This window comes from Protopterus annectens, chromosome 8.part0 (assembly GCF_019279795.1).
Source record: "Protopterus annectens isolate FY-2018-M chromosome 8.part0, PAN1.0, whole genome shotgun sequence".
NCBI lineage: Eukaryota > Metazoa > Chordata > Ceratodontiformes > Protopteridae > Protopterus > Protopterus annectens.
The window spans coordinates 1,196,158,119-1,196,171,954 of NC_056741.1; the positions used below are offsets into that span (position 1 = coordinate 1,196,158,119).

The 13,836-nt window shown below is 37.9% G+C and overlaps 1 protein-coding gene across 1 annotated transcript in view; it reads left to right on the forward strand.

The window, feature by feature from the left end:
- Positions 1–13,836, forward strand: part of TOMM40 (translocase of outer mitochondrial membrane 40) — a 278,102-nt gene that overhangs the window by 125,268 nt on the left and 138,998 nt on the right. Inside the window, exons 3-4 of the mRNA XM_044080684.1 lie at positions 2,424–2,491; positions 2,642–2,734. Of these exons, the coding sequence (XP_043936619.1) occupies positions 2,424–2,491; positions 2,642–2,734 (161 nt within the window). The remainder of the gene's footprint in view (positions 1–2,423; positions 2,492–2,641; positions 2,735–13,836) is intronic.

Consider the following 13,836-nt stretch of genomic DNA (forward strand, 5'->3'; position numbering starts at 1 on the left):
CCTGTTTGCAAGATGTTCTCATTCTCTCGAGCAAAGATGGAGCCTTTCTGGATGCCATTACAACCTACTTCTGCATCTCTAATTCTAAGCCTGCTTTGCAGGGCAAGTAAATGAAAGGTCCCATTTGATTATTTTGGCTCCCTTCTGTCTTCACAGGGATGTGTATCTAATTCTACAGAAGTTTTGTCAATGCGCACATGCATTATTTATTTTTATTTGTTAACTGGGCGAAGTGCTAATCCAGCTGGAACTTTTTCAGGCTTTGCTCATGGAGCACAAGAGCAAAGATTATTCACCAAACCTTAAGTACATATTAGATTTTGAAATGGACTTGACCATATATTTGTTACATTTTTGAGAAATAAACAGATTCAGTAGGACTGTGTTACAGGTAGGTTTAGCTTATCGAACTTCTATGAATCATTTCAGGCTGACTGCACTGTTTTTCCAATGACTGCTAGACCACTGGCCGTAACGGACAAAAAAAACTTCACGTTATTAAACCATTTGTGAAATTGTGTGCTTGCACTTACCAGCACAAGTCTTTCAAGTACTTTTCTGTTTGGTTGGCTGACATTTTTCCCCCAGAGCAGGATTCCTCCACATTAATGTTAGACTATGCAATCAATGTTTTCAGACCTCATCTACATTGCAGAGTTCATTGGCCACCATTCCTTTTATAATTGTTTAGTTGGATGTTGCCTGGTCTCTCTCAAACTCTAGAAGATGTTTCTTGTGGGATACATCTATTCTGTGTCCCCATATTAATAACCTACCTCTGCAAGGCCATTACTTCATTTTGTAGCATACTCCTCTTCCTCGGTACAAATGGGCTCACTGAGTTAGCCTTTAACTTTTAATACTGAAAAACTTTGTTCGTGGTTGCAGTCACGTCAGTCAAAAGAGTCTTAGAGCTGCACTTTCATTCTCAAGGTGGCTGCTATTTCTAATGTAAACCAGTACATCCTCCTACCCATTTTAATTCTACAGGAGTATTCAGATCTAGATAATTTGCTTCAAGTTCTGGATGTATATGGACAGTCACGGTAATAAATCATTTGAACAGCTGCCATTGTGAAAACGCACTCCTGGGATTCAATAATGCCTACACTAAGTGTACACTCTTCTGAGTGGCTTCTTCCTTCCGATTTTAGTTTTCCTACTGATATTCTTGCGTAAATGGGCGTGCCTTTGTTGAAGGTTGACAGTCGAGCGGGCACCTCAGCATTCGTGAAAATCTGTTGCCAATCATTAGTGGACCGGATTTCCGCTGTGGCGACCCCTAACCGGGAAAGGCCGAAAGACCAACAACAACATTCTTGCAGCTTTAAATATTGACAGGGATTCATAAAGGTTACCACAAATTGTAGACTACATGTGTACTTAGTGTAATCTTTGAGTGCCTTGAAAGCACAGAAAATGTGGTAAGAATTTTATTGAATACATATCGTGTACACTTATCGAATCTGGCCCACTGTTTATTTTATTGCCTAAGTGCAGAGTGTAATAAGGTTACCAGCCAGTTTTGCCTACATGCCTGTTAGTAAGTGTGGGGAAAAACTGTCTTGTGCTACTTAAACTTGCACTATCAGAGCAATTTTGACACCTAATATTATTACTTTAACATTACTCCGGATGAGATTTGTACAGATCTGACTTGTTCTGCTTTCACATCTTTATGTTCACAAGGCACTAAAGGCTGATTTAGTTGTCTTAGTTCTGGGTTTCCTTCAGGACTGCATTCCTGAAGTGGATGGTGTTCAAGGATCTACCACACGTGGGTCTTGTATTGAATGACCTGCTGCCCGAACATCTCTGTGTAAAATGAAACAGTTAAATTAAGTCCTCCACATAACTATGAATCTTCAGTAGGTGTGCTGTACTTGGCAGGATGCATTCTTCCTTCTATATTTGCTTGTATTCGTTTGTGTTGGTGACACACAACATTCTGTTGTAGACCCTGCAGTCTTGAGACTGTTTGAGACACTTTTGGAAAGATTTCAATGTTTGGTGGTCTATTTTGCCTAGTCTTGGTGTTGAGGGTGGAGTCAAACACTGATGGAGGAAGGCGTTGCCAAACTGTCCAAGTTTCTGGGAAGCAGGTTGTGATTGGTATACTCATCTCATATCTGTTGCGCTCCCATTCTTTAATTTTTTGGATTTATTTTTGTATGGTTTTGGTTGAAATTAGAATATTTCGTTTGATTTTACTTGATGCATGGTGTTCAGAACTACTTAAACACGTGTAGCGTTGATCTAATTTGTTTAAGCAATGAGGTTTTATTTCTGCTACATCCATTTCAGTGCTGAAGCTGTGGGTCTGTGACCCAGGTTCTTGGTGAAGTGACAGAATGTTAATTGGGATGATGGGCATTCAAGTTTATCTTTATTTCTGCTTACATATTTTCTCTTTTTATTCACAGAGGTCTTCCCTGTGCAAATGGAGGGTGTAAAGTTAACGGTCAACAAAGGCATCAGCAGTTACTTCCAGGTCAGTGCTGTTAACTGGGGGGGAGGTGCTGTGTATTTATTCACACCAACTGGTATAGTTGCATATTCTTGTAACAGTCTGTTCTGAAAAGCATTTTCATATTCAACTCCCTGGTGCATATATGTCAGGTCTTTTCAATTGTTTTTGCAGGTGAATCACACGGTAGCTCTCAGTACAGTCGGAGACTCTAATTATCATTTTGGCGCCACCTATGTTGGAACAAAGCAGATTAGCCCTACAGAGGTAAGATCAGAGAGCCAGTGGTGCTTTTTCTTATTTATTTTTTTCCCTTCAAACCAAGAAATGTCATACTTTTATAACCATATTTTGAGTTATTTTAGGTTGTTTGTCCAGTAGCAGCAAACTGTTTAGCATTCCTGGCCTGGCAATCTGCTGACTTGTGTCCTTTGTTATAATGAGGAGTGATATCTCTCTTGGACTTCAGAACTTCTCCCGATCCTCACCCCAGCATTCAGATACTGATCAATTAAATGCCAAAGGCCAGGTCAACAATTTGTTCCCTTCTCTGACAATCATTTATAGTTGTAAAATTCTTGTCCAAGTAAATCCCCTCCATTGTCTGTTTTGACTTCTTCAGGGGTAGGGCTCTGGCTTTTATTCACTGACAGAATTCACAGCATTAACTTCGCCACATAATTTTTTTCTTGGGCCATTCCATTAGACATGGATTAGGCATCAAGTCCTGTTGGCGCATAAAATGTCGATTTTAATTGGCTACAGCTCCGTATTGGAAACTGTCATCACTACATATTCTATGAAAAATGCATTCATTTTCTCACCATATTATGCCTTCATGTCCTTCACAAATGATAAGCTGTTGAACATTTTGCAAACACAGTTTTGTGTATAAAAATATGCAGACATTTCCTTACAAAAAAATCTTCAGCCTGCAGGAGTTAGTTGACTTTAGAGCATAGATAGCAATTCAGCAGTGAGTGTGTTTTGGCTTCAGCTTTGTGGACATAGGACCTGTTCCCACAAGAATCACATCCCCATTACATACCCTTTTCTTACTAAGTACAGCTGTTTACTGTAGCACCTTCAGACATTGCCTCCATAACAAATCTCACTAACTGTGATACTTATAAGTTGTACAGTGTAGAAGGGTAATTTAAAGGCATGGCATCCAGGTCCAAGGAAGTAATTGGTCTGATGAGATACAGAAAGGACAATTATAATTTTTTTCTGAAGCACAATAACCAAACTGTCTGCATGCATTAAAATGTTCCTGTAGAAATCCAAGCCTTACAAGGCACTGCTCACAGGAGAGAAGGGCCACATAGGTCCAGTAGTTTTTCCTAGTAGCTCAGGGTCACGCCTTCAGGCACTGACATACAGATCCACTATCTCCCAGTAGTAGTATATTGTCAAAGTGATGATTTTCTCTTCCAGCATTGTTAACAGCCTACATGTTGCTTGAAGAAAGGTTAAAGATGAGTTTGAGTGACATTGCATTGAGAAACACTATATACAGGATAAAACATTGGCACATGTGTGCAGTGTCTCAGTTTGGGCCAGTATCCTCTCTAAGTTGCTGGACATGACAAAGCACTGTACTTTGCATGTCTAGCAGAGAACTGAGTACCTGCTGTTGTGATTGATATCCTGTCCCTGAATTTGTATAGCCTTTGGTATCTTCTGGCCTAAGCTGGGGTGGCTCCACATCCCCAATATAGTTATTCATTCCAGTTGTATCTCAGTACATTTGCTTTGTAGAAAATGAAGCAGTGCAAATAAATGCTGCTTGAGCTGTGCATTTTTTAAACGGTAAGAAAATACAGAGTAAATTTTTTTCCTCTTTGAGCTACATGCAGCTTCCCTCCTCTTCCACTTTACCCCCATTATGATCCCGATCGTCTAACATTATACTTCCCTGGCTAATCCTACTCTGCTCACTGGTTGTGCTGCAGCCAATCATAGTTGTGTCCCCTAAACAAAAACCTCCCACTCCTAATTCTCCACCTATTTCTACTCTACTCGCTCGTTGCATTTTGGCCAACCTAATAATACTGCTCTCCACTCCAAAGTGCTCTTCTAATTTAACTACAGCTTTCATCTAGAAATTCTACTGTTCACCAAAATTGCATAACTAGCATAACAGTACAACAGCATGTTACCCTACTTAACTTCCTTGGCTTTGGGTCTAATAATCCTTGCATATTTCATTACATTTCGCTCCCATCTTCTAGACCAAGTCCCTATCCAAATAACTGCCACATATGTAATGAACTGGGCTGCTTATACCCTGCTAATATCACTTTATTTATTCAACAATAAGTTGTTCCTTCAGAAACTAAGAACCCTGCTAATACAGTAAAATCCATACATTAAAACCATTTCAAAACCAGTGGCATGTGTCAATATGGCAGGGAAGTTTACGGTTATGGTATAGGCTTGATAAACATCAGTTACCCCTGTCTGTTAGGGAGATAGATGCCTAACCAGGGGGTAAACTTGCGATTTCCCTTCCATTGGTCCAAGTTACATTTGCATATGATTAGGGAGGAGCATTACTTCACATGGATTGGAAGACTTTTCCAGAGAAGGGTTTAATCTGAGAGACTTATACCTGGATCACTCTCTCTCCAGCATGTCCTGTTTATATGGAAGGCGAGATTTAGGGCCTTAGAATTGGTATGATTTTATTTGTTTTTGGTTTTGCAACAAATCCATCAGTGTGGGATCAGAGGATGCCTTGTAGGCTAGGCATAGATTACCTCACATCACTCTGTAGGAGACTGATCACAGGGATAGGGTTTTGAGACAGTTCACATAGGACTTGTTTTACTCTTTTTGTATTCTTTTTGTGAAGAACCTCTGTGGTCTCTCAAACTGTTTCAAGTGCATGGTCAGGTACATGCCAAAGGATGCAGTGAATTCAACAATTATTCCACTGTACTCTGCTCTCATCAGACCACTTACCTCCTTGGACCTGGATGTCATGCTCTTACACGGTCCTTCTATATTGTACAAATTGTAATCACTCTCCACTCATGTTAATACTAATGGAGACTTTGGTAAAACCTCACATTAAAGATGAAGGGATTTTCCCTCACTGTTTTAACATTTTAGGAACTGGGTGCACTTCCAGACATGGTGGCGGTGTAGTTGTACTGTATCAAATATCTTTCTTTTAATTGTCTACTCACCCTAACTCCCCACCAAAACTCTGTTCTGAAAAACTACTGATTTCTTTCTACCAGATAAACTTCTGAAACTCTGTACATCATAGCAGCATGTATGCCCCCAAATAAGAACACTGCACATTGTTCATAAATCTGGTGCTGTAGCTTAGAATGATAAAATCCTAACTGTGGCCTAGATGACTTGGATTTTGTTAATGGCTAAGGTGTCTTGAGCTGTCATTGGAGTGGTGGACTTGCACATTTGTGGAATGGGGGGTATTTGATTAGGCATTCCCTTGCAGGAAGGCATGGTCCGTGGAGCAGGGAGAGTAGCCCTATGAAGTAATAGGTGAATGCATGGTGGGTGGAAAACAAGGGGTATGTCATAAAGGGAAAAATCCCCTGGTGGAAGTGATGTATGGCAAGATTGTATTTTCAGATCTGGCCCCAGCCTTAGAATGGAGAATGTCCTGGGGCTGTAGGAGAGGCTGGTAGATAGGACAATAGACTGGGACACTGGGGTAGGCCAGAAAGATTGGGGTGGGGGGCAATGTACCCATTTTAGAAAATACGCTGTGTAGTGTGAGTAGGATTAATGACCGTAACAGACTGGTTTAATCAAGATTCTGTTATCTCCCATGACAATATCCATCTTTTTGGATTAACAGAACTAATTAAGTACCAAGAAAAAAGCATCCTTGTCTGTATCTTGGCCTGTAAACTTGAAAACCTAAAACTAATAGGGACTCCATACACTCTGTGACCACAATCCTACCTATGAAATCAGGGAAGTCCAGAAATGTAAAACTAAACAGTATGAGGTATCTAAGTATGTTCATTAAAGAAAACTTCCTTGAGTATTTGTCCCATTACATATGGCATCCATTCAAGACACTTTCTACAGATAATGCAGTCACTTACTTTACATTTTTCTAAGTATACTTAAACCAGCAGGCCCTTAATTATCTGTCAAGACAAAATATGTATTGACAGCTAGGGAAAGCCCTTCCCCTCCCCAGATAAACATTTGGCTACTAACAGTGTTGTCAACTAAGGGGGGGGGGGTGATGATGGACAAAAAAAAAATTTACAACCAACAGACCATCCATTCCTGTTACAAAAAAGTATCCAGACTACTAGATATGCTATGTAACCTTGAAGTTAATGTTATGTACTATGCAACTTGAATATATGGTTTTGTTGGATCTTTTGGCACCTGGCCTCTGCTGTAAATGAGTGGTGTCACCCAGTTGGACTTTCCTGATAAAAATAGCAAATATTGAGTGTCTCATTTGTCAAACAGACTTGTTTGTCACACCAAGTTCATTAAGGCCTGTGTTAAAGGAGAACACGTTCCTATTGGAGTTGAGTCCTTTATGAAAGGAAAAACTGTGTTCACTTTCCGTAAAACAGTGCAGGCTTTGCATTTTTGGGAGTTGCAAGTAGTACAAAATGTTCAGGCAGCTGCAGGTACATTAATGTTTGTTTTTTTTTTTTTTGTTTGTTTGCCTAACCCATAATAGCTATTCTTTTCAGAATGCCAAAGGCACGCAAGAGTTCCACTAATCATCCATTTCACTTGCACTTTTCTACAGCAGGCTGCAGGACCAAGCCATTGTCACTTTGTGCACAAAAAGTTGAACTGTGTTCATAATTCCACTAATCATCCATTTCACTTGCACTTTTCTACAGCAGGCTACAGGACCAAGCCATTGTCACTTCTTTGTGCACAAAATGTTGAACTGTGTTCATAATTTCCACTACTTTGCTAAAGGCTGTGAGTTTTCTATAGTGAGTGTTGGCCACTGCTGAAGCTTTATATCATGCGGTCCCACAACAGATGGGATCACTGCCCTACAGTTGTCTTATTTTCAGAAATAATCTTGGTTGATTGTACTTGCAACTAAATGTGAAAAAGAATCAAGTGATGGGGACAGTTGTGCTGTAGCCTTTATCAATTCAGTAATGGCAAAGCAGCTGAGGTCAAGGTTTTCCTGCCATATTTTGCTTTACCATTTTATTGTTTTTGGTATAAGAGGGAATCTGAAGCCTTTCCCCCTAGGGAGCATATATGTAAACAGTGAAAATGTATTTTAGCCAAAAGGCAGACTGTAAGGATTTTAAGATTAGCTGTTAGCGATGAGGAATTTATGAATGTTTACTAGACATAAGGAGATGTTTAAAATACAGAGGTTTTGATGAAGATAAAGTTAGTAGTGTCAGAGATAGTAAAATTTTTGACAAGTATACAAGCCCATTACTAATATTTCAGATGTTCGTGACCATTTTAAATTCACAGACCTGATCCAGTGTTTTGAATATAGGTCTCTGATGGAATGTAGTTTTTTTAGAACATCAGCTGTATGGTACAAGGTGGTTGAGGTCCGAATGGAGAGATGATATAATCAGCAAACAAAGAAGAGTAGTATTGCTGGAATTTAATTCATCCTCAAGTTTTAGTATGTTCACAGGGTAGACCTTGTTTCAACAAAATCTCACCAAGGCAACATTGTATTTTATATAGCCTATATCATGGATAGAAATAGGTTTAAAAAAAAAAAAAAAAAAAAAAAAGGTGAATGCAAAAGTCACAGGATAAAATGTCCTATCCTGGTAGGCACACTGATGCCAGGACTGGAAAAAATGACAGTGTAGAATCCTCAAGACATCGAAGCATTCCTTCAGCGGGGTTTATTCTATGCTCAGGGGGAGGATGGCCCCTATGTTGTAGGAAGAAGTAGTAGTCCACAAAATCTGACAGGCTTAAAAAAAAAAAAAAAAAAAAAAAAAAGAACCATAAAGATGATAAAGTGCACTATTGAGGATAAGAATGAAGTTACATACTGTTACTATTATGCAGGAAGCTCAGAATTTCCATATAGAAAATCTTTAGAAAAGATTGAGAGAAATTAGAGGAAAGAAAAATACTTGCATAAGAAAAAGGTTTAAATGCCAGTTTTTGTTCATTAATATAACAGATGCATGAAAAACATTATGTAGACTAAGAAACTTTGAGCTGTTTGGAAAAAGAAGTGACTGAGGAAGTGCGAAAATATAAACAACACAATAGAGGTTTTTTTAAAGGTATAAAAAGAAACGTGGACATGGGGAAAGAGAGGGAGAGAGAGAGAGATCTGATATAATTCCAATATTTATGCACAGGAGAAATCCAAACTAATCAATACAAAAAAAAACGCTCCAAAGATATTTGAAGAGAAGTATATGCAAAGGCACTCAGATACAGAAAATAAGATCACAAAGGGGAATGTAGAACAGAAGATTAAAGTAGAAGTTAAATAGACACTGAAAGTATCCCACATTCATGGATAAAGGATTGCTTACAGGTATACAAGATGCACTCTACATTGATCAGTTACATTGTAGTGACAATGAAACAGTGGCAAAACACTCTGCAGCTAAGCCATGATAAAGGACACATTATTACCCAGGGATAAAAATTCAAAGGGGGATATTCTACAGTGACAGTTTGTCACCATTGCTCTTTAGTCTTGCCCTTTACACATTAAGCAGTCTACTTAGCAGTTTAGGTCATGGTTACAGTTTGAGTACCAGAAAACAGCAAAGTGCAAAGATTTATCTTTTTATGGATGATTTAAAACCTGTATAGCTCATCAAACGAGGAACTGAAAGCACAACTGCAAGTGGTCAAAGCTTTCTCAGATGATCTAAGAATGTCATTTTGTCTTGATAAATGTGCAAAAGCAACCTTTAAAGCAGGAAAGCTGCAGCACCAAGAAAATATCCTGTCTGGGACAGGAATGTCATGTAAAAGAACTTGAACAGGAGGGTGTGTAAATATTTGGAACTGATGAAAGGTCAATAAAACATGAACAAATGCGAGCAAAACTTAGTTCTGAGATGTTGGGGCTGTTTTCAGTATTTATTTTAGTCTTCCAAAATATTCCTAAGTCCAATCTATAAACCAATTTGCTCTTCCTGTTCTAATTTACAGTTTTGGATGATTGACTGACCCCAAAAGGTATTGGATCAGTTGGACAAGAAAAAAAGGACAATCCTTCATGCCTATCAAATGATTTATAAAAGTCAGTGTATACCAAGATTATGTATTCCCCATCCTGAAGGAGGTATGGCCCTCCTCAAAATTAATTTCATGTTTAGATCTGAAGTTATGGGACTGTATAGATATCTGCTGCCGTAACGAGCTCCAAACGTAGTGAAATTTTTGCAGCATGAGGAAAGCAACTTCTGAGAACTTCCCTGCTTAGTTTATCAGAAGCATATTGGTATAAAGTGGGAATGGAAATCAAACATGTAGACAAAAATCAGGCAGCAACTGATTGTGCCAAAAAAGCAAAACAAAAGAAATAATATGAGGAGAAGGATCAGATGAAAATGTGGAAAAGGTATAAATATAGTTGCAAGTACAGAAAATTCTTAGAACATCTTCATATCAATCAGGATCTGATGCAAGAGTGGTTAAGGAGAGGTGAATTTAACCAGAAAGTTTGTTGGTATCCCAAGTCCATTGAACACGTTGAAGAAACAGATATGCAGGGTTTGTAAAACAGATTTGGAAACAGTTGCACATCTTGTTGCTGAGTGTGAAACCCTAATGTCAGAGGGCATATATACTGAAAGGCATAATAGTGGTAATACTGTTGCACTGGGGATTATGCAAACATTACAATATTGAAATAGCCTAGATGTATTGGGAGACATAAGCCCCAAAGCATTATAGAAAATTTATGAAGTTTATATCACATGGGGATCACCCATTACCAACAGTTAAAAAAAAAAAAAAAAAAAAAACGATGTAAGAAAACCAGGTATAGTTGTCCATGAAAAGAAGACAAAAGTAGTATTGATCATCATAGATGAAGGGTCAGTGATTAAAACAGTAACAAATGTGAACAAAGCTCAGTAAGGAAGACTTTGAAAACTGCCTTGACAATGAAAACTGCCTTGACAATAGGAATAAAGTTCAACCTATAAATCATCTAGCTCTTGTTCTGACATTTAGCTTTCGTCTGAATGACTGGCCTCAAAAAATATTAAATCAGATGGACAGTAAAAATGCTTCATGCTTATCAAATCTATTTATTTACACTCTATTTATGGATTGTCCCACTACCCAAGAGCCTGTTTTCAGGGAGACCCAGGGTGATATGCATGCTGACTAGGGGAAATTCAGCCAGCATACCAGGGAGCTCCCTCTGCTCTTTTCAGTAAGTGCTGTGGGATCTGTTAAGTCCACCTGAGCTACCACCAGCTCTGGCAGATGTATCCTTTACATATCTGAAAGACAGAGGTATATAAAACCAGGGCATGGTCAGATTATATAGCCTTCAGTCTGAAGGAGGTATGGGCCTCCTCCAGAATTGACTATATGTTTGTTTAGGTTTGCAGTTGGGGGACTGTATACATATTTCTTGACCTCATCAGATCCAAAGGTATTGAAAGTTTTAAACCATGAAGAAAGTAAGTGTAAGGTGGCATTTCTGCTCAGATTAGCAGAAGGATTTAGGAAAGTAGTGGGACTGGAAGTCGAACCAGAAGTAGATGAGACTAAGTAGATGAGACTTGGGCAGCAACATAAAGTGCCAAAAAAAACACACACACACACACAAAAATGAAGAATATAAAAATGATTAGAAGAAAGCAAAGAAAATTGGAAAGCTCACAATTGTAGTGGCTAAAATGAAGATTACATAATATGCCAGAGTGGGTAAGAATGTCAGGTGGTGTCAGTGGATTTTTAACTCTTAAGAGTACTTCAAATAATTTTGTTTCAGATACTTGATTTTGTGGCTTATCTCTATTAAATAATACAAAAACTGAGTACAAATACCACATTTCATTTCACAGCTTTGCACATGATTTTAAGTAAATTACAATATCAACATTGTGGAGAAGAGGTGGGGTTAGCAGGCTATTTCTTCATTTTGAATAGCTTGTCACCTGACGCATAGCCACACAGTTGATCACTTTTTAATCTTTAGCAAATCACTTTGATTTACCTTTAGTGAGATGATCTCTCACTGTGGTCAGTAATGGTAGTATTCTTTTTCTTTTTTACTGATACTAAGTCAGTGTATCGCAGCGTGACGGTTATTTTCCTGGTTATACATTTATGTCGCAGAGTCAGTTCAGTATGAGTCCATGTTGCATAAAACTGAAAACAGTCTTTGTATGGGGTGAATTAGCCCTATATGTAGAGGCAAACACTCGTACCATCCAGTGATGTGTATATTAATTCTGATGTTGCACAATCTTGGAGAATAGAGAAAAGGAGCTTGCACATGGAATAGCACCATCTAAACAATCCTGTGTTGGTTTGTGATTGGCTGTACAGTTGGCAGATAAGATTTATTTTGACTATTTGTAGTACGAAAGGGATAGTTTGTAGATTTACTTTGATTTATATTTTGTTTTCCCCCTAATTTTTACTGTTTTGCCATAAAAGGATATGTTTTAGTCAGGAACATGCTAGCCATCCTAAGGAGCATAGTCCGCTTTAAAGACTACAGAAAGGACAATCCAGAGCTTATGTGAAACAGTCCTTTGTTGGTTTGTAATTTATTGATCTTTACTATTAAAAAGAGGTGTGACTGCAAACGATAGTGAGCAAAAGCTGCTGTGCAAGTTTGCATGCATTATAAAAGAATTCCAGCTTTTGTGTGACTTTCACAACTGGTACAGTCAGAGCAGTAACTTTATTCTATTTAATTTAATATTTAGTTGTATATTCTTTGTATGATTTTTTTTTCCATAGAAGTTGATTTAAAATGTCTGAGTTCTGTAGTAAATGATTTTGATTATCCTTTTCTTTTAGAATGTTTTAGTCATTTGAACATGAAAGTGCATTCCTTAAATGAGGGTCTATATTAGATAAATGAAAGTTTATCTTAATGAATGCTGACATAATTGAAAATCCTGGAACTCGAAACTGCAATTGTGGCCCCCCCCCCCCCACTAAATATATATTCCAACTCCGAGATCGCACTACAGTGAGGAAAGGGCAAATATTCCCATCTTCACTGTACTGCGATCTCACAATTCTGGTTTCGGGTTCCGGGATTTTCGCTCATGTTAGCGTTCGGTGAGATAAACTTTTGTTTATCTAATATAGACCCCTTAAATGATTATGGCATTAATGATTTGCTAAAGCACAAATGTTATACATTGAAATAAATGCTATGTATATTTAAAAGTCACACTTAACAACACTGGCGATCTGTAAAAGTTGGATGATTTGCTTACCGTTAGTAGTAAATCTAGACTTACTGATGACAATTGCATTTGTGCAACTGCCACAACTTGCAGAACAGCTACATATGTTAATGACTGGATTGATGAGATAATGTTAGGCAAAGGGCAAATGGAACACATTTAGCAAAAGATCACTCAAACCCTATTGAACAAGGTGATGCCACTGACATTGTTGGAATTCTGAATACAAGTATTCAGCAGTCTGAGGATTTTGCAGCATATAGAAGAACATAAAAAAAGGACGAAGTTCACAAAGAGCAGAGAAGAAAAAGAAGCCAATTAATGTCTATAAAGCAAAGGTAATATGTACTAAATAGAGCACTGCTTTATGTAACACAGATTACAGGGAATGATAACATTTTTCTACAAGAAAACCTTCAGCCTACATAAAAAGGCATAATTTTTCCAAAATAGAAGTAAAATAAAGAGGCAAGGGGCATTAGTGAAAAGGAAGAATTCAAAACTGAGCTTGCAAGATTGAATACCATTATTGTAAGAAAAAAAAAAGGAGAAAGATGGAAGTTAACAATATGGCTTAAACTGAAGTACAGGGCCAGGTGGATGAGAATTGTATGCTTGCAAATATAAGCAATGAAAGCAGTGGGGTTAATAACCACTAGATCAATATTCCTTTGTGTAGCAATTGATAGAGCAGATATTACTGAATTAGAAGTTGAAGATTCATCAGATCTGGTCAGAAAAAAAAGTTCTTGTAATTGGAGATTCAGTTATTAGAAAAACTGATACTTGTATTTGCAGACATGGTGATGAATTGAATAGTTTTATACTTTCCAGGAGCAAAAATAGAAGATGTGAGAAAATCTGTACAACTCTTTAATGTTAGAAAGCATGAATCTGGTTTTATTCATGTTTGTGCTAATGATCTCATCCACAAGGACAGTCTGATAGTAGTGAACTTAAGCCCTGTTAAATAGCATAACTTATACA